We start from the raw sequence: 18,574 nt of genomic DNA, 5'->3' as shown, positions 1-18,574 counted from the left end.
AGGGTTTTAACTTAAAAGTAAATTCAAGGCTTTTCTGTGGTTGTTTAGAGCTATTCAGATATTCAGATTAATATGTTAAATCATGATGAAGATAGACGGCAATGTTTGAGGTTGCTATAAATTCGCAGCAAATTACAAAATACCAATATACTGCTTTTTATCTCACTGGAAATGGTAGCTCCTATAGTGACAATTCATAACATTCAATTGTTGTAAGGAGCTTCCTCAAGATCAGCACTTAATGGCTCTGAGCTGACTCTTCTGAGAGCAGATGTTTATTAAAGAACTGAAAGCCTTAAAATAAATGTCTATTAAAGATCTATATCTCTTTTCTTTATCGTTCAATTATCAATTTCCTTTTTCTTGCTCTTTTTTGTGTGCCTGATACATGAGTGTGGCACTTACAGGGGTTCAGGTTTTAGAGGGTGTAGTGTCTGGAGTCTGGGTAATAATGACACGGCAGCATCAGAAGCAGATACGTGTTCAGGAATCAGTGGTACCTGGTCTGCCACCAGCTTTCAATGGGACTGAGCCTTCTGGGCATGGGGCAGCACAACAGCTGTACATACACATGCACATGTGCTTTAACTGTATGTTTATGGGCCTTTGCATACATTGACAGATGTAGAGATTCACTGATAAGAGAGGTTTGTAATATCAGTTGACTTTCAGTTTTAGGTGATAATTTGTATGTATGATTTTGATGCTGTGTCTTGGTAGCTTGGTGATTTGGTTGCCATGTGAATACAAATCTGCAGGGGAAAAATTGAAAGCCTGTTATTGTAGTTTGCCAAATATCCTGGAGTCCTCCTCAGAAAAGATTACAAGTTCTATTTTTGCATATTAAAAAAGCAGCTGCTGTCCTTTAAGTCAGAAATGTACCTTTGCAAGTGTTGTATAATGCACTTGCACTAAATTTCCTGAGAAACCAGGGTCAATATTTTTCTCGTTGTATTTCACAGATTACCTACTTACTTTAACTTTGGGTCACACAGCTCAGTAGGGATGTGAAAGAAAAGAAGAGAGCCTGGAAAGATGCTATTTTCACTGGCACTTTTCAAAATAATTTCTGTAAGGGAATGAGGAAGGGTAAACTTGTCCTATCCTGCTGGGCTGGTGTGAGAGCTCCTCAGAGCTTCAAACAGTATCATAAGATGCCTTTTTCCAGATGCAGAGTTGAGCTGCAGCTCAGGCTCCTGTGCCCTGGTTTGCAGAATATATAATGAATCTTTAAAGTCATGCATTTTCTTACTGAGTTGTGTGGCAATGTCTGTGTTTTAGGAAAAGGTGAAATGCATGCACCTTGGTGCAAAGCTGCAGATAATGCTTCAATCTAAGATTCAGACTCATAATGTCAGCTGTGAAATGATGATAATGCTGCTAACTTTTTATTGATCTTTGTCTTCAAGTAAAATTGCTTCACTTTGCTGTAGGTTAACCCAACACTTCCGCTGACTGGTATTGTGTGTTTGGCTCAGTGACAAAAATCCCCTACCAGCTGCTAACCTCTAGGTTAAATTTGTGGCAAGAGCAGCTGGGTTTGCAGCCAGCCTCTTTCGGGGCATGAATGGCTTGATGTCTCTTGGTGAGAGAGCATGGTAATACTGTTTGAAACAACTGAAATAATTTGGTGTGGCATCAGCTGGTGTAATTTGTTTAGGTCCATAATGATACTGTGTTCAAAGGATTTTACATTTGTCAAGTAAAGTAGGTATCATAATGACTGGTAACTGAATCATAATGTAATTTTTTTCTGATACATTTATGTGAAGAAAAATAACTTGGTATTTTAAAAAATATTAAATTTTTAAAAAGTCTTTCACAATGCTTTATGTTCCCTTCTGTCTGCCTTTGAACCTAATAGGGCAGAAAAAATAATTTAAAATTGGTGTATAAGTTAAGTGTGTTAGGGAGAAAGCATTTATAGTGCTCAGTGTAACAGGGACGTTAAAGAAATGCATACATTTAAATTTGGAGTTAATAGGACAGTGGCTTAGTTCCTTTTGTTGCTATGTGTGCCTAAGTGGGGCGCGAGTGATGTTGACAAAACAGGCAATAGTTAAGGTGTTGATAAATCCTGCTGGAAACAGGTGATGGAGCAGTTCAGGTGGTGACATTCTGCTGCTTTATGTAGATATGCACTTGGAGTGGCAAGACACCAACCTGTATTCCTGAAGGTGGACACAGTGATAGGATCACATCCAGTGTGCTCTAGCTGGCTCCATGGCATTTAATCAAGGAAGGTTAGTGAACTTGAGTACTGTGTTCTCAAGTGCCCACAAGTGTAGTCTAGTAACAAAATGAGAAGGTTATCAGTGAGAAAATGAGCAGCAATGGGCGATGTGCAGCAAAGCCCAGGAGTGCAAAGCAAGATGCTGTTAAAATGGGCACTGGTGTTTTTCTCCCCAGCCTACATTACTTGAAGGCAACTATATCATATATGATTACTGGGGGGGGGAGGGGGGAAGATTTTTGTGGAAGTGTTCTTGTCTATATTACTTGTAATATTTAGAGTGGGCCATGCTTCTGAAAAAATGAGAGCAAGCCTCTGTTTGTATTCTTACAGCAGAACTGAAATGCCACACGCATTCCTTGCCTTTTGGTGAGAAGTGTTTAGAGCAGTTTTGCTTGGCTTCAGCTGTGTGTCCATGACAGTGTGTTCACCCAGATGAATTGAGGCAGGTGGCTGTTTGCAGTTCTGAGACCTTTGAGGGAGGCTGCTGCACCTGCTGGGTCTGGCTTGGGCCACCCATATCTGCTGGGCTGAAACCTGCTCAGTGCCAAGGAGTCAGAAGCAATGGGAGCTCTTGTGTGTGATGGACTCGCAGGACTCCACTTGCTGTCCCAGTATAAGCTTTTCATTCCAAAAGCCATATTACACAATATCAGTATCACGAAAACTATGTTTCAGAGTGAATTTTTTGTCCATGAAAAACTGTAATGTCCTAGGGAATGTTTTTCCTCAGCTCTGGAGTCAGTTTGTGTGTATTCCAGCATGCCTGCTTGATATCCCTGCATATGCACAACTTTTGGGCCCAGTTGTGATTCTTGGACTAGGTTCTGTTGAACTCTTCTTTAAAATATATATATATAAGTTCTTTTTACAAGACTGGTGGAAGACTTTCTGTGAGGACAGCTTTCAACTAAAGGGTTATCAGTGTCCTTTATCCTGTAGCATGCCTTGAGCCTGCTGTCAGGAAGGAAGGCGGACCTGTGCTCGTCACCATTCTTACAGGTGACATTAATTTTAACAGGAAACTGAAAGTCTTAAAGATGCCATATTTGAGAAGTTGTTTCACTTTGCTGGCCTTAGATTTTCAGTCAGATAAGTGAAGGGAAAGTGATATTTTTGTATATCAAGATATTTTGATCTAAAGAAGTGGCTTTTAGAATAGACATTGTTCAACATTCCATTATTGTATTTTATTTCTCTTACACTTCAGATATTCTAGGATAATGTAAAATGAATCATGCTTCATGCCATTGAGGTGCTGGAGTGTGTCCAAAGGACAGTGAAGCTTGTGAAGGACTAGAATACAAATCTTAGGGGAAAAGGGCTGAGAGAGCTGGAGGTGTTTGTCCTGGAGGAGAGGAGGCTCAGGGGAAGACCCTTATTGCTCTCTACAACTGCCTGAAAGGAGGCTGTAGCCAGGTGGGAATTGTCCTCTTCTCCCAGACAACCAGTGATAGCACAAGAAGAAATGGCCTCAAGTTGTGTTGGGGGAAGTTTAGATTGGGTATTAGGAAACAATTCTTTACTGAGAGGGTTGTCAGATGTTGGCACAGACTGCCCAGGGAAGTGGTGGAGTCACTGTAGAATCACAGAATGTTGAGAGTTGGAAGGGACCCTAAAGATCATCCAGAACCAACCCCCTGCTATGGGCAGGGACACTTTCCACTAGAGCAGTTTGCTCAAGTCCTTATCTGGCCTGGACTTCAACACTGCCAGGGTTGGGCATGCACATCCTCCCTGGGAAGTCCCAGTTAGGTGCTCCTTTGAGCTATAGACGTGAAGAAAAGGGTCAACCTGTTCGCCTGACTCCAGCCTGCAGTACGTCCTCAGTTATCTTCATGTGTAGGTCCTAGAAGGAAATGACCCTCACTGGGATAGGTCTTCAATTTCTGCTGTGTGCACACCTTGAAACATGTTCCAAAGACTTGGAACAATGCAAAAGGAAAAACTTGAAAATTTTGAACAATTTTTTTCCCTTTCAGTCCTTGTTTCTCTAGGGCTGCTTAAATATGTGCATTCCATTATTCATATAGTTTATTTTTTAAAATAACTGAATAAATTTCAGTGTTTTTTAAGTAAGTCGGTTTTGACTATCAGTTCTTCTTTGGTACAATAAGAAGAAAAAAAGGACCGAGTAGTGCACTTAAATTTCTCTTTTGCCTTTTCATCACTAATTTTTACAGTTACCCAGTCTAAATTTATCTTGCCCAAATTTACTGCTAGGATATTAATACAGGCTGAAAGACTTAAAAAATTTAGTTTTAAAAGCATACTTAGAAATCTTACAAAGCAGGAGCATATATTCTTCCAGCTGGTATTTGTGTTGACATTAGTATTAATCTTAGAATACCTTTTACTTAGATTTTCTCTATGATTTTAACTTCTACAATAAATAATATTTAATGTCTCCATCTTAAGACATTAACATTCAAGAAGTGTTTTTATTCTCTTGGGTGTTTGCTGTGGAACTTAGGTTGCCTGAAGCAACCTAAGTTCATGCAGCTGTATTTGAAGCACTGTCTTTGTAGGCTTCATTGAACTGTGTAGCCTGTCAGTGACAATACAGTCCCTGGAGGTATCTTAAAGACTGTGGTTGTGGCACTTAGGGACATGGCTGGACCATCCAAGTGGTGGACTTGACAGTGCTGGGTTGATAATCCTAAAAGTCTTTTCCATCCTAAGTAATTCTGTGATTCAGTGATTCTATGTTGCACTCAAAAGCCAGAGGAACAGTATTTGAGTGTGATGGAAATACATGTATGTACAGTCTTACGTGTTGTGTTAGACACTTTTTACAGTGGACAGTTGTATTTAAATAAGGGGAATGTTCCTGGTTTAATAATAGCACAGAATTGTTGCTCTCTTCAGTCCTTGCTGAATTCTGCATGTGATAGGGAGAAATAGTCTTTTGCTTTCTATTTTCCTGTGGGGAAGGGAATGGAGAGGTATTTGCATTAGTAATTTTTTTTTCTTGTCCTCTTCTGTCTTACATATTAATAAAACTTTTAAAATTATTCTTGGTTACTGCAAGCAGTTACTGCAAGCAGTAACCAAGTTCAGTTAAAGCAAAAACTACTAAGTGAAGTACTGGAATGTCTGAAAAACTTCCATGAGATGAGCTTGAGAGGAAAAAGATTTATTAATTGCTATCTTTCATGTTCTAAATGTAAGGAAACATTAAACAAGAGACTTTTGTATCTGTCATGTCAGATCATTTAATTTGCTCTTGAATTGTGTCTAGTTAGTTGGGAGAGACTGCTGTGTAAGGGAAAGCAAATCCTGATAAGTGATACAAAACTAAAAATCCTGGATATAAACCTTGTATTTCACTGTGTAGAAAGTTATATCTGTGACTTGCTTCTAGAAGAGAAAATAAATATAGCTGTCCCCATAAGAACTGCTCTGGGCTGTCACTTGTCTGACTGGTCAGGCATAACTGTACAGAAATGAGCATTATTTGCCACAGAAGGTTTCTTTTATTGATGAACTCTCTCTGCCTCCCTTGAAAACTGAGATCAGAGCAGAGCCTGGAACAGAGTCACCATGTAATTAGAACTTGCTGAGAAATGTCGTGCCCGTTGTCTGCTTGGAATGGTAGGCAGAGAATACCATAGCTCCAGGGTAGCAAAGATCACATCCAAGTTTTTCCAGCAACCTAGCCAAACCTGAAGGAGTTTACCCTTCCAGCCAATTGGCTCTTGAAAGCCTTCCAATTTCCAGCTTTCTTTTCTTTTAATAAACCATGTTAAAGTGTACTGGAACATGATCACAAACATTTGTTCTTGCAAGAATACTGCATGCAGCTGAGAGGCATTTTCATTTGTGGTAGGTTAGCTGCTGCTTAGATTAGGCTTGAAGCATTGTAGAAGTTATCTTGTGGTCTGATACTGCTGAATCTGTATACTGTGATTGTGTGGTGCTTGAATGACACGAGCTGAAACTTCTACTAAGGGATCTCACATCTTGGAAATTTTAGTGTAAAAGCAGGTGCAGTTACTGTCATTAGCCAGTGAAATCAGCCTATACAATTCAGTCTTGTTTTAGCTTGAAAGTTTTGAAAGCCTCTGAACAGAAAGCACCCCAGTGTTTTATTTATTTATCCCAGCGAATTATTTTAGTCCCAGTGTTTGGTGCATCCCACATTTTGGAGACATTGATGTACAGAAATCTCAAATGGAAGCTTTACTGCTAGATTTAGTCAGAGGGCTTTCCAAATGTCAAGTTGTATCATACCTCTTTTGCATAAATTATGGTGCTTTAAAATAAAATCTAAGGATATGGATAATAATGGTGGGAGATAGCCTTTTTCAATCTTGTTTCTTTGCTCTCTGTTCTATTTTAGTCATTTTTTTTAGCTTCATTTGACTAGAGACAGGTGAGGGAGAGCCTGTTAGCTGAGGTGTCCTTTTAACGCTTACCAACTCCTCAGGGAATGCTAATAACATAATAATGTTTAAGGGAGTATTTTCATTACTGTACTCATGGCTAATTGCTATTAATAGAGGAGAGCAGCCCACCAGAGTAAGAAAGTAGCAGAAAGGCATAAGGTGTAATGAGACTTGTGGAATTTATTTCAGCATTTTTTTCTAGGTTCAGTACTGGGGAAGCTTATCTCCCTGTCTGTGCCTGGAGAATACTGTTTCTGTTTCTCGTCCCACAGATGGCATCAGCTCATTCCTGTGGGCTGGTACAGTGAGAGCAGGAGCACCAACCTCACTCTTTCTGCCAGCTGGACAAATTACCCCTCAGGTCCTGCTGGTGCAGAGGTGGGGCTTGGCCTGGGGAGTCACAGCCGTGCTGGTCCCCATCCATGTCAGGGCACATGGAAAGCTCTGCCTTTGACATCTCTGTGAACGCCGTCCTTTAGCTCAGGTCACCTGTGCTTCCCTTTCCCTTTGCTCTTGTGGTGATTGTTTCTCTTCTGTTCTGACACACTTCCTTCCTGGAAGAGTGTAGGGCTTAGATATTACTCATAGCTTGCATTCTTGTAATTGCTCAATAAGAACCTTTGTGGTGTTTTTGTTGTTTTCCACCCACAGTTACTGTAGTGTCAGGCTGTGGGTGGAGAAAAGATGGCAAAGAAGTAAAGTTATTTGTGTAGTGCCTGGTCAGCTCAATTTCCTCTGCAGCATGCCCTGGACAGGTCTGTTCTGATCAAGTCCCTTTAAATAATTTAAAAAAATGAAGTGTATAAGTGATTAATATGGGGCACTATCTCTTTCCTAAATGGTAATGGTGGCTGTGCAGTGGCAGTGATAGCCTCTGGTGCCAGGGGCAAAGGGAAGGAAGGAGAGAATTTCACGAGGTTATTTCAGAATTGAGCAAGACTAAAAGCAGTGGTTTACTTGGCTTAGACTTTATTCTGTTATCAAATCAGCATCAGAGCTTTGGTGGTGCAAACTTACCTGACTTTCATTGTTCAAAAGGAAGGAAATAACATCTTATTTTTCTAAAAGAATAAACACACTTTCAGACCTGCTCCCTGTGCTGCAGCCCACGTGCACTGTAAGAAAGGCAGTGACTGTTGGTTTTTCCTGTTTGTGTCACGCAGAAGCTTTGATGCATATTGCTCAGAAGTTAGTTGCTACAGCACCCATCCTTAATTCTCTTGTCATGCCCTCTCCTATCACAGTAAGACTCATGAGTTGAAGAAGCAGTTGGGTTTTTTGTTCAAGTTTTGCCACAAAAGATTGTCTCATCCTTTACTGTTTTTATCTTGCATAATATAGTCTAACCAGAAGTTTGAAAATGTACCTCTTTCTGAAGAATTGCAGCAGAGCTTGGTGCAGTTTTAAAAAGTTTACAGATGTGCCACTGGGATTTGCTGAGCTTCTGTGCTTAATAATTAAAATATTGCTATTTCTGAAGATTTTATAGACCTTGGGCTTGAGGCCTAAGGGATCATCTGATCTGACCTGCATATGAATCATAAGCAAGTAACTTGCATAAGTTATTCTTAAATTGAGCCCAAATACTCATGCTCGACTAAAGCCCAAAGATGTTTGGCTGAGGCAATCTTCTCAAAAAGGAAAACATCGAGATAAGTGTAGTGCATGTTCCTTGGGTGTGGAGCTTCACTGCCTAATTGTCCTTCCTCTTTTATCATCCAAGGTCATAATGAAAATTTTTCTTTCTGCTTTTATATTCCACTGGTTTTGTTATATTGTGTGCTAGATTGGAGAGAGCTTTCAGTAGTTATCAAGTTCTATGTGAAAAGCAGACACCTCATAGTTCTCTTTTTTCTTCAGCTATGGTATCAAGACTCCCAATTGAAGGCATTTTCAGCAGTCTGTCACTCTTGTAGCTCACCTCTGCACTCATCTAAATTTTATTCTTACTCTTTGCTCTTTAAAAAGTGCAGACTGAGGCTGTGTTCAGGTTTGTTTTGGTCTCAGTAATGCTTTTTAAGATCTTGTTTTGAGATTTAAAATCTTGCCTGGGCTTTAGCCCAAGTCTGAAACCAAACTGTTTTACAGCTCTCTTCTTTTTATGGCCATATTTGAATGCAGCTGCTGTAGCTTTAGAAATTAAGCTTCTCATAGTGTACAGGGTGAATCTTGGTGGGGTCTTCTGGTGGTTGTCTTTAACTTCAGCACAGTTACGTACTAAATTAAGTTATATGCACAATCTACTCTTTTTTTTTTTTCTCAGAATGATTTTATTTTGATGTGATGCATCAAAATGGCCATTATAAAAACTGTTTATATGGCTGCTGCTAAGCAAATAAGAGAATGCAATCTTAAGTGTATTTGCCTGCATTTGTAACTGTTTTTGTCCAAATCTTCCAAAATTGTGTGAATTCTGTTAGACATACGATATCTTATTTTAAGTGTGCATGAGTCTGACTTTGCTCTGGCTAATCAAAAATTAGGTTTCATTTAAATATGCAACTATCAATCAACTTATAGATATAGATATGTGCCTTTGTACATGTATTCAAAGACACAAACCTTTGGTTCCTAATCTTTAGAAGACAAAAGCCCTGAAATTTTCATGGACCTGTGAAACACCTCCTGTGTTGAGGTGTTCACAGGATGTGGATTATATTTTGCATAATTTAACAGTCCTTTAGTAACAAAAAAAAAAAAAAAAAACAGAACAAACTTGGAAAATATATAGAAAAACATTAAAATTCTGTTTAACAGAAAAGAAAGCTAGAGTGAAAGATTTGGACTATCTACAAGACCATAGGTTTTCTATTTTGAAGTGCTGGATAACTGTTGGAAGAAGTACCCACTGTTATTCTTTCATTTGAAGGCTGTGATGAGTTGCAGAGCAGACTGTTAGTAAGGAAGAGCATTTTTGTACAGGTTTTGAGACTTAAAATTCTGGCTCTCATTTTCCTCTCTTTTGAATAATAGACTATTGTTTATGTGAGTTTAAAGCTCTTCTTATCTTTGACTGTTTCAAAACAAAATGGGTAAACCTTTCCTATTATGGCTGGTCTTCATGGTACTTTTCAAAAACGAAAGAAAGAACTAGTAATAACTAAATAGCTAAAGAAAGAATTAGTAATAACTGAAAGAACTAGTAATAACACAAAAGCAGTATGAATATCCTATTTTCTTTAGGATGGAGTTAACCTTTTTATGGATAATGCCCTTTAGTGATGAATTACTAGCGTTACATATTTGTGTATCATTTTATCTTTCTTCTGTAATGTGTTTTGTAGTGACAAATCTGTCAGGATTTGTAGTCATATTTAGAAAGACATTTGTTTTAAAGCCATGCAATTAATTAAGACATGTAAGAACCACCAGAGAGTGAAATCTTACATGTTGTGAATCATCCATTCTAATACTCCAGTGTGGCAGCAGTGGTGGTCTGGAGTGATGTGGTGTCACAAGTGGGATGCTTGGATTTGCCTAACCCTTTTCCCTGGAGGAGCTGGGAGGGGCCCAGTTGCAGATGCACACCAGAGTGCTTGCTTCTGCCTGCAAGACCTGTGCTGTTCATCAGAGGGGTGTGGGGAGCCAGCCCCTCTCAGCAGTATTTGTCCCCTTCTGGCCACGTTGTGCTGGGTAAAAGAGGCTTTGCCTTTGCCCATACCCATGTTCTCCTCCTCGGAGTTTTGTGCAGGCAGTTTGAGAAGGACAGATGGATGTGTTTGGTTCTTGCTGTTGCCGGGGAGGATGTGAGAGAAGAGATGTGGAGAGAGGAGGATGTGTGCTGCTCTGTAGGGCTCAGTGGTGGGAAGGAGCCACGGTTGTTCCCTGGCTGTGGACCATTGGCTCTGCCGAGAGAATTAAAAATCCCTGGACTGTCCTCTGCAGCTGCTGAGATGGGGTTTTGCTGGCCTTCTTTCAGCTCCTGTCAGAAGAATAACAGTTTTCTGAGACACAGTGCTTTTTGGTAGTTAATGCTTTTTTCAGACAGACTTTTAAGTCCTCTGTTGGTTTACTGCTTCTGCAAAATAGCACCTTGTAACACAGGCATCTCTGGGAGATGCGACTTGACTGTAAGATGTGGCAATTGGTTTTCCTTTCTTTTCAGCCCTGCAAACAAACTGTGAGCCTATACCAGGTTGTTATTTTTGCTCAAACAGATAATTTTCTAGGCTTGAAGGAAAGAAGCTTTTCTGGTTTTCTGTGTTTTGCAAGCTGGATTCAGTTTTGTGTTCCTGACCCTATTTTATTGACTGAATTTGCACTTCTGTACTTTGAAATGGTTGCAGAAAAAAATATCTGTAGTGTTTTAAAAAAGAAAGGGCTTTTTTTTTTTCTGGTGATGTGTTGTGCTGATCAAAGATGAAGAGGTTGATAAAAGATAATATATTTTGCATTTTTAAGTGCTGATTACTCTTCATATAAGGGAAAACATCTTGAATCTAGCTTAACAGAAAAACCATCCTGAATGGAAAACAGTCTATACAGCATTGTCTATGTCAATGCGTGATTATTTTTTCTTCTATGTATCTAAAGTAGATGCATAGAGTAACATGAAAACATTCTAGTTCATAATCCCTTGAAGTCAGAACTCCTAACATAAGATGACATTCTCAGGATCTTCTCTAAACTTGTCTGTGATTTCTGGGACAATCAAAATAGCTTTCCCTTGAACTCCCTAGATTACCTTTCCTTTGTGGCATGGATGATAATAGTAATAAGAAGACCATTTCCAACTGAGAAGTTGCACTTCTGCATTTCTCAGTTCTTCCTTGTAGGAAGAAGATCAATTTTTTTTCCAGAAATTGTGCCCAGGTTTCCAGCAGCATGTCAGGCTGCTCATCTCATGGGCTACAGAATGCAGGGAGGTGAAAAGGAAACCAAGAGAGCATAAAATGGAAAAATACAAATAGAAGGTACATTTGTAAAGATGTGTGTGGTGAGGAGAAAAATGCAGGGAAGTGGAAGACCTAGTAAATTATTAAATAAAAGGGCAAGGAGAGCAGGGAAAGGAAAAGCTACAGGGGAAGCTGTAGACAGAAGAACTTGACCCTGGGGCAAAATGACTTTGTTTTCTTTGCCTAAGACATGGGGCTTAATTTCCAGTTTTACCGAGCTTTCATAAGGATATGAAAGGGGAATGAGAGAATTGTAGAAATGCTGGGATAATCACAGAAGATAAACATATCAGTGCTTCTCTGTAGTCTCACATAAATGCCTGCTTAAAATGCAAGAGAATGTGCATTTGGAGATAGAATGTAAGAGAGCGAAGGTTGAGAAAGCCACATCGGGAAAGCAAGGAAATGCTAAAAAATTATGTACTATTTTAGTAGCATGTTTTCCAGTGGATACAGGCCTGTAAGCTTTAGCAAATAGGTAATAGAATGGAATTTAGGAACAAATAAAATCAATGGATTTTAACATTGATAAGGAAGATCATTCATAGAAGTTGGTATAATATATGATAGATTTGAATTTGTACCTGGTAAATCTTTTAGGACTGGTTTGGGTTTTTTGGGTTCTTTTTTTGTAGTTGTGGAGGTTTGTTTTGTTTTGTTTTGTTTTTTTACAGTTGTTACAGCAAAGAGAGTGTTAATGTGTGGAAGTGCCATGTTTTTCTAATCTTGACCACATAAAACACTCTGGTCTAGATTTTACTTGTTTACATTCAGTTGCAATAACTACTTTTTTATAATCATGTCAAATCTTGGAAACCTGTCAATATGTAGAGAGTTGTGCATTTGTTTGTAATACTTAATTCTTCAATAATTACATATAACAAGCTGTGTTCCTGTGCCAAGCTGTGGCTTTGGGGTGGGAAGAGAGGGATGGTAAGTGGGAAATTCCTGACTTCTTGTGTACCAGCTCCTCAAGCTGCTTTATCTGTTTTAATCCAAAAGCAGCCCTTAGAACTGAAGTCTAATCCCAAAGCTGTGTTGATGCAAATAATTTGTGTGCCAAAAAGAACCACTTGTGCAAAGAAGGATAAAAAAGTGGACCTCAAGATGGATTATGTTTTACAGTAGCTGCTTAAGTATGTAAACTTGGTGTTACTAAAAAGAATGAGAAAATCTGTGTCTGCCATTGAATAATCATAAATGGTTTTTGTGCTGTTCTTTCTTTCCAGATTTGAACATGGAATTCAACCCATCAGATCATCCACGGGCCAGTACGATATTTCTCAGTAAATCACAAACAGATGGTAGGTTACTGAATTTATTACAATTGTTATCTCTAAACCCTTTTTTAGAATGCATGTGATAGTCCTTTAATACGTAATGGCCCCCTCTCCTCCAAAAAGAGGCATTTAGAGGCATCATGTTAGAGTTTTAAGTAGTCACACCTTTAGCTAATTGTCTTGTCAGACCAGTTGTACAAATATGGATGAAGCTTAACATAATTATATTTTAAAAATATTTTCTCTAAATCCAAAATTTTTTTGTGTAACTGTTTCTTGATATTTTTTTTAACTCTTAACATTAGGCTTCTGAAAAATGTGTAGAAAGTATCTTTTTAGAAAATGCCGGTTTATATTACCTGAAAGACATTCCAGGATTTCTCTGATGTAGACGATACTGTAAATGAGTTCAGTACTAGATTTTCTTAACAAAATAACTCCCATCCTACCCAGACATTCTGTCTTCTTCTCCTCTTGTTATGGATTTTATATAACCATGTTTGTCTGGAGTTTAGTTGTTTTTTTTTAATACCTAGACAAAATGACTTCTAAAATTAACGTTGGTTAAACAAGCCTCCTGATAGAGTTAGTAGAATAGAAGCCATTTACTGTGTCTCTTTTGTTCACTATTGGACATGTATGATATGCTGGTTTAGAAATAAATGAATAATGGATACAAAACACATTATTTTCAAAGTAGTTCCTGCATTTTAATTCTGACTGTTCAGCATGAATTCTTTGTCCTCCTTTCTGCTGCCTATAAATGCTGCTTTTGATTTACATAGTAAATTGCAGTGTCAAACACATCACTTGAAAAATAATGTAGTTTTCACTTACTGTATATTTTTTGCTAGTTTTTGAGCATGACTAGAACAAAGAGGGATATACACTTAGACCCTAATTGAAGAGTTGATTATGTGAGTACCTCCTTTGACCTTGAGATTGTCCTTCTGAATTCAGCCCTGGTTCTTTCAATACCTAATTATTTGAGTTTGGATGCCATTTACCATACTAATCTGATTTGGTAGTCTGGCAAATGAATATGGTAGTATTTCCATAGTTGTATTATGAGGATTGATGAGGATTTTATAGTGAATTTGCTGTGTTTTGAAACTGTCTAATCCCAAATGGGTGCTACTTGTTTCTTGTTACAGCTTGTTGAAAGAAAGGACAGACTAGACCCAGGTTCAACAACTAAAATTTTGACCAGACTGGATGATTATTCTTATTTGTAATAAGAGCAGTTAATTTATTGCAATATGGAGTTAATTTTACGGATTTTATAAAAGTATTTATACCCGTGCTAGAGTTGGTCTGTGAAGCTTTTTTCTAATTTAAGTAACGTAGAGAACATATTTTTGAGTAAGAACAATGAATTTAGTGAAATGTTATAGAAATGTTATCATTGGGAGTGTTAAGATCTGTTCAGCTGTCCTTGATGCATTGGAAAAAATACAAAGGCTATTTTGTTTGTATAGAAATAAAAGGATTCTGCAAACATTTGTCTGCTGATATATTGCCAAGGGCCATCATGTTCTGGTGGGACAGCTCCCAGTACTAAGCATTTTGCTAGGCTGTACTTTGTTGAACCAAGTGAGCTGGAGATGTAGGAGTTACCACACTGTTCAAGGATGTTGCCTAGCTAAAATGCAATAAAGTGCTTGTTAAGAGGAAAATAGAGGGATTTTTCAGGGCATTTAGGGCTGTAATCTGAAAGGTAGCTGTGGAATCTAGGGGACCCCCAAGACTTCTTCAGATGATGTAGAAGAGGAGAGCTGAGCTAGCTGTGTTGAAAACACCTAACTTGGACAAATAACTGCTCCATTACTTGAATAGTATTGAGCTGGTAAACCTTCCTGTTAACTGTAAGTGAAAATATTTCTATAGATAAGACCTGTGGACATTTAAAATACACAGAGAGTCAAGTGGCATCAGGATTCAAGGTTTCATCCAGGATCTGGCTCTGGCTGTGAGCATACATCTCACGGTTTTATAGTGGGAAATGGCCAAGTCCATCACTAGGTTCTAGGGTGATTTGGCAATGTTACCTTCAGACAGTTCCATGTTTGGCTTTCTAGTAGGCCTATGCTCTTTGAGCCTCACTGCTTATAGCTTTCTCCTGGCATAGGAGCTGTGCTTGACCTGCTTGTGATCAACATGTGAGCAAAGAGCAACGAAGAAAATGAGGCAGGATGTGGCATCTCAGTTTATTACATGGTTTCTAATTGTCTTTGTTCTGTGAAGCCTGGATGCCATGCTAAGCATATAAATTGTCCTGCCCCTCTTAGTCAGTAGTCTGAATGAACCCTTAATTACTTGAGCATTCAATGAATCTGCAGAAAAGTTAAAGTCACAATAAATATTAATTTGATTCCTAGCTAGATGAGCTTTTCTAAATGTTTCCATCTCTTTTGGGAATTTTCTAGGTGCTGAATCATATGTATGGAATTCTTCCTATTTAGGGAGCTGGTAGAGAATATTGCCTGTTATGTTTTTAACTTCTGTGAGTGCTTTATGCAAGTTCTCCCTAATTTACTGAGCTTGGCCAGTGAGCTGTGGGTGACTGGAAACCCATGCACTATTTAGTGTGTGGGTGTGATTAACCCAGGGTTTCCAAACAGCACTTCAACAATGGAATTGCCTTTTCTTCATGGTAGCAAGAAGGCAATGTTTGCTCCTTCAAGGTGCTGGCAATGTTGTTTTGTGTCAGTGGGTTCCAGCCGTGCCCCTCTCCTAACTTAGATTGGGCTTTATACATTCAATGTACTGGCTAAATTTTGCAGTATCAGTGCAACAATGGGCTTCAGAAAAAAAAGATTTTCAAATTGTATTTATATAGGCAGATAGAAGTGGAGTAAGCTCTTTTTAATGTTAGCTAGGACCAGTCTTCTCAATTAAAACAAAAATAGATGAGTTATCAACAATGGCTGGTAATTCCAACTTCCAAAATGCAAGACATTCTTATAGTTGTAATCCTCAAGAATTTTGTTTTCAATCCTGATATGATTAACATTAAAATAAGTCTATAGAAATGGCGCAGTGAAAGTTTTTATTACAGCACAATGAAAAATACATACATACATGCATGTACACACAGATGCCTCTGTGTGTATTTCCTCACTCCCTTTTAATTTCAGGATACTTTCCTCCTATTGTGAAAGCTCAACAATAACAGTTGAAAGTTTCTGCAGCAGTAGGATTAGGTCATCAATTGTAGAATGCGAAAAACTGAGACAATTTGGCAGCATCTCAGGCTCCACTAGAAGAATTCCATTACAACTTTTAAGTTTTATATTGTTTAAAAAAAGTAGAAATTTAATCGTTTAAACTGACAACTCTAAATCTATTTGGATTCACGTCATCAAAACCCCATATCTGAAACCCAAAATCCTGGAGTTGCAGTTAGGAGTTTATGCTGCAAAGCACTGGTTAATTCTAACATGATGGTCTGGCCTGCTGCAGACAGTACTGAGTTGTGTGAGCAGCAAAGCATTTTTAAACTGACTGAAGGCAAGTGATGGAATGACTCTTTACAGTCATTTTGCCTTGTGTAATAATTGGCTTCCCCTTGTTTAAAATGGGGATTGTGATTATAAAAGAGAATGGTTGTGACAGAATGGATTTCTGCTCTGCCTGACTCCCCACTGGCATGTGTTCTGGAGAGAGTTAAGCCTTACACTATGGCAGAGTGAGCCAGAAGCACAGAAAGAAGCAGCTGCCTTCCTGTAATGCCTCACCTGAGAGGCCAGGCTAACTGAATTTCTGTTATATGGGGAGATGGGGAAAGGAGGTCAGCATGGTGCTTGCAAAGATGTGCACAAGAAGTGCTTGAGCAGGCAAAAGGGAGGGGTGTGTATAAATATGTTAACATATTCTTCTGGAGACTGGAAATAGCAAATAGGATTGAGCTGTGAGTGACATTCTTGCTTTGGATAGTAGGGGATTGTACCTTCTTGGGGAATTGAATAAGGGATACAAACACAGAAGAAAAAAATTAAGGCGACTAAAAATCATTAAACTGGAATTTGAAGTATATGTGCCAGCTGTCTTTGTAGGATTTGAAGAACTTTGAATGTGATATAATTATTTGTGATTAAAACTATGATTAAATACTTAACTGTGTTCAAAATTTCACAGTTAATGGATGTTAACTTTGAGTTAAGCGCTATAGTAGGTTTGCACACAGCTTATCAGAATTGTTTACTGCCTGTACATTGCAATATGTGGTACTAGACAAATACTTCAGCTGTTTTTAGAAGTATTCACCATCATTTTGTTGTTCCCCTGTAGATGTCTTATGTATTTTGCTGGTGATAAATACAGTGTGTGGAACTTAAGTGTAGTGCAGTGTTTTAGCAGGATTTCAAGCTGTTTAACAATTTACTAGATCATCAGAATTTTTCTGCTGTTCCTGTTTTATTCTGTTTCTTATACAATGTCCATAATTGTGGATCTGAGCATATTCTAAGTGACATGGCTAACATCTGTCATGTGTGATTCTCCTTTCTGCTCCCTGGGAGGAAAATTATGTAAGGATTTTTCAAAGTTTTTTCTTATTTTTTTATTTTCATTTTATGTCTGCATTAAACACAATTACTTTACAGTATTCACACATACAGCCTTGTTTATGTGAGATTGCTTGCTTATAATAAATCACAGATAATGGCTTCTCATCCAACAGGGAATGGACAGGCTATCCCACCATTGTGAACACTCTTATTTTGCTAAGTGCGTTGGTTTGCATAGCTTTCAAGTCATGATGCACCAAAGTGCATTTAATCACCTACAGCATGAAACCATTATTATTTTAATCCTGCAGTGTGATTTATGTGGTAGTTGCCTCCAGAGTTGTATCCTAAATGTTGTGTTTTCACTGGAACAGAGCTCTGCAGGCTCTCTATGGGGTGAGTTAATTGGGGAAGTGCTTTAAAAAAATGAAAGAGCATATATAATCAGCTGTAATAAGCATTTTCCTGACAATTTAGACTTCATACATCTATCTCCCTTTTTGTTGCTATTTACTTTCTGACTGTTTTGGCTAATTGTGGCTTTGACTTGCAACCATTGCTTGTGGTGACTGGTTCACACTCACCAAGGAAATAGATTTTCATTGTTACATCCAACATGAGTAATAGTTTCAGGCTTGTGCCTGATCATTATAGAAGGCAGTGGTGTAATCCATATGGTTTCAAGGGTTCTCTGTGGGAGTTAGTGCACAGTAAGTTGTGATGAGAATTTGCTAACTCCATGGTGTAGCTGTTGAGGTGCTTTCATACCTGCAAAGTAGTGTAGACCACTTTGCAGCAAGGTACCTTGGATGAAGGCACTGGTGGCTCACACAGAGTACCTACTCAGAGAGTACCCACAGGAGTACCCACACAGAGAACTGGGGAAGAATGGCCAAGCCACTGCTACCTTGGACTGCAGCTTACTGCATATTAGCTTGCCCATGTGGACCAGCACCTGGTGAAGTATCCAAATGGATGAGAATTTTAACCCATTACCACACTAGTGAGCATAAATGCCTTTCTGCATTCAGATAATGTGTTTCTTCTGTGTTTGCTATATTAATATACTTGGTTAGTGCAAAAGCAATTATAATGTTGCACATAGTCTCCTGTTCTTTTTATTATAAATGGTGTATAAGAAGCTTAATCGGGAAAAATAGTCATGTAATATTTCTATCATATTTTGTGTTTTTGCAGTGAGAGAAAAACGCAAGAGTCTCTATATAAACCACGTAAGTGAAAATGCCTCGCTATGCAGCTTTCTCCTTGT

General features: G+C 38.5%; 1 protein-coding gene across 5 annotated transcripts in view; it reads left to right on the top strand.

Moving 5' to 3' along the window:
* The window catches only part of CCNY (cyclin Y), a 120,232-nt gene that overhangs the window by 60,391 nt on the left and 41,267 nt on the right, over positions 1-18,574 (top strand). For 3 of the 5 annotated variants that reach the window (XM_053940522.1, XM_053940545.1, XM_053940532.1), the window contains exons 2-3: positions 12,746-12,820; positions 18,502-18,536. In XM_053940522.1, coding sequence (XP_053796497.1) covers positions 12,746-12,820; positions 18,502-18,536 — 110 coding nt within the window. Of the gene's footprint in view, positions 1-12,604; positions 12,653-12,745; positions 12,821-18,501; positions 18,537-18,574 lie in introns of those variants that run through there. The other 2 variants (XM_053940538.1, XM_053940564.1) reach the window with 2 other exon arrangements.

This window comes from Vidua chalybeata, chromosome 1 (assembly GCF_026979565.1).
Source record: "Vidua chalybeata isolate OUT-0048 chromosome 1, bVidCha1 merged haplotype, whole genome shotgun sequence".
Lineage (NCBI taxonomy): Eukaryota > Metazoa > Chordata > Aves > Passeriformes > Viduidae > Vidua > Vidua chalybeata.
Note: the sequence above shows the minus strand (reverse complement) of the source record. Positions and strands in the feature narration are given on the sequence as shown.